General features: G+C 44.6%; 1 protein-coding gene across 1 annotated transcript in view; it reads left to right on the forward strand.

Annotated features, from left to right (window-relative positions):
- LOC116519677 overlaps positions 1–565 on the forward strand; it is a 4,187-nt gene extending 3,622 nt beyond the window's left edge. The window contains exon 3 of the mRNA XM_032233691.1: positions 1–565. Coding sequence (XP_032089582.1) covers positions 1–396 — 396 coding nt within the window. The 3' untranslated portion in view covers positions 397–565.
- Positions 566–1,753: the final 1,188 nt, after the last annotated feature.

Here is a 1,753-nt window from a genome sequence, read left to right on the forward strand (position 1 = left end):
TATGTCTTCCGCCGGACAGTGTTCTCCAAGACTCCTTTCGACTTTTCGTCCTGGGCAACGGTGCCGGGGATTAACGTCTTTGAACACATTCACAGGGAACCCAATGACATTCACAGTTTCAATAACATGAAAATGATTCTGGATCCAAGCAGAATCATTCAGACCTCGGTCCATTCTGTCCTCAAGCAGAATGGAAACTCCGTTAAAGTCCACTACAGCCTCGCCTTTAACTTCCACTGCAGGATCCCCGAACGTAAGGATCTGCCCGATACAGACTTAATTCGAAACCCAATCTTCTGGAGATACAACAAAACATTGATCCCAAAAGTTAACGAAGTCTTATTTCAAACCGGTATTTTGGGGGCCCGTGACCTGAAGCAGAAGGAAAAAAGTTGATGCCTTCGTCAAGAACATCGGTGTTTCTGTACATGGCTGTGGGTGTGTATGTGGGCATGTGTGCACACTTACATCTACACATGAAAATAGGATAGCTTTCAGATTCAGGTTAATGTCAGGATTCCAAATAGCATCCGAAATTAAATCAGAGTCCAAGGCAAAGTATTACTCAAAGTTCCAATTATTAAGAGAGCCATGTTGGCACATCTGGGAAAACCCGAATCTGAAAGCTTCTTGGTTCTCCCCACCCAGTTGAAAGTTCAAGATCTTGCCCTCACATCCACAAGTCCATCACATGGTCCAATCTGCCACTGCCATGCTGGCAGTTCCACCCATCCAGTTCTGGTCAGGTGCAGAGACAAAGGATGGCCTTGGCTTTCTAGAAAGAATTTTGCTATGGCTACATTGCATCTAACTTCATTACAATCCCCCCTCCCAATTTCCCACAATAGCAAATGCATAGCAGAGTAATAGAAAGTGTGGCAGGCCGAAGATCCAAGAAAAGATGGCTGCAGACTTGACAGATACCTTGTTTCCCCAAAAACAAGACCTCCCTGGATAATAAGTCTAATTGGGCTTTTGAGCGCATGTGCTAAAATCAGCCCTCCCCTGAAAATAAGCCCTCCCCAAAAATATTGCAATGCAGCAGCAGCCATGAGGTGACCACGCTCACCGCCTCCTGCACCTCAAAATGAATAAGACCTCCCAAAAAATAAGATTAGTGCTTATTTCAGGGGTCAAAAGAAAATAAGATCCTGTCTTATTTTCGGGAAAACATGGTAGGAATCATCTCAGATTTACCCAGGGTTCAATGGGAGGGTTAGAGGTCACTTTCTTGTGTCCATGTAGGGATTCCAGACTAATTCTGTGCTTGACTCCTCCCTCTCCCCAGCTAGGCCAGTCTCTCTCCAACATACAACTACACACACAAACACACATTCCTTGATTGGATGATCTACCTCTCAATCTTGATGTTATTTCAAAAAATATATATGCTCATTTTGGGGTAGCACCCTAATCTTAAACCGCTTTTCGTGGAAAAGACAGGTGGCTAGTCCTTTGATGGTGGCTATTGAAACTTTAACTGCAGGTAGTCCTCAACTTATGACCACAACTCAGCCCCATGTTTCTGCCGTTAAGTGAAACATTTGTTAAGTGAGTGGCCCCATTTTACGACCTTGCGGGCCACCGTTTTCAAGTGAATGACCGAAGTTGTTCAGTTAGCAACCTGGCTATTAATCGAATCCGACTTTCCCCATGAAGGTCACAGAAGGGGAACACATGACCCCAGGACAAGACAACCGTCATAAATATGAATCACTCCCCAAACACCGGAATTTTTATCACGTGACCACTA

This window comes from Thamnophis elegans, chromosome 16, assembly GCF_009769535.1.
Source record: "Thamnophis elegans isolate rThaEle1 chromosome 16, rThaEle1.pri, whole genome shotgun sequence".
NCBI lineage: Eukaryota > Metazoa > Chordata > Lepidosauria > Squamata > Colubridae > Thamnophis > Thamnophis elegans.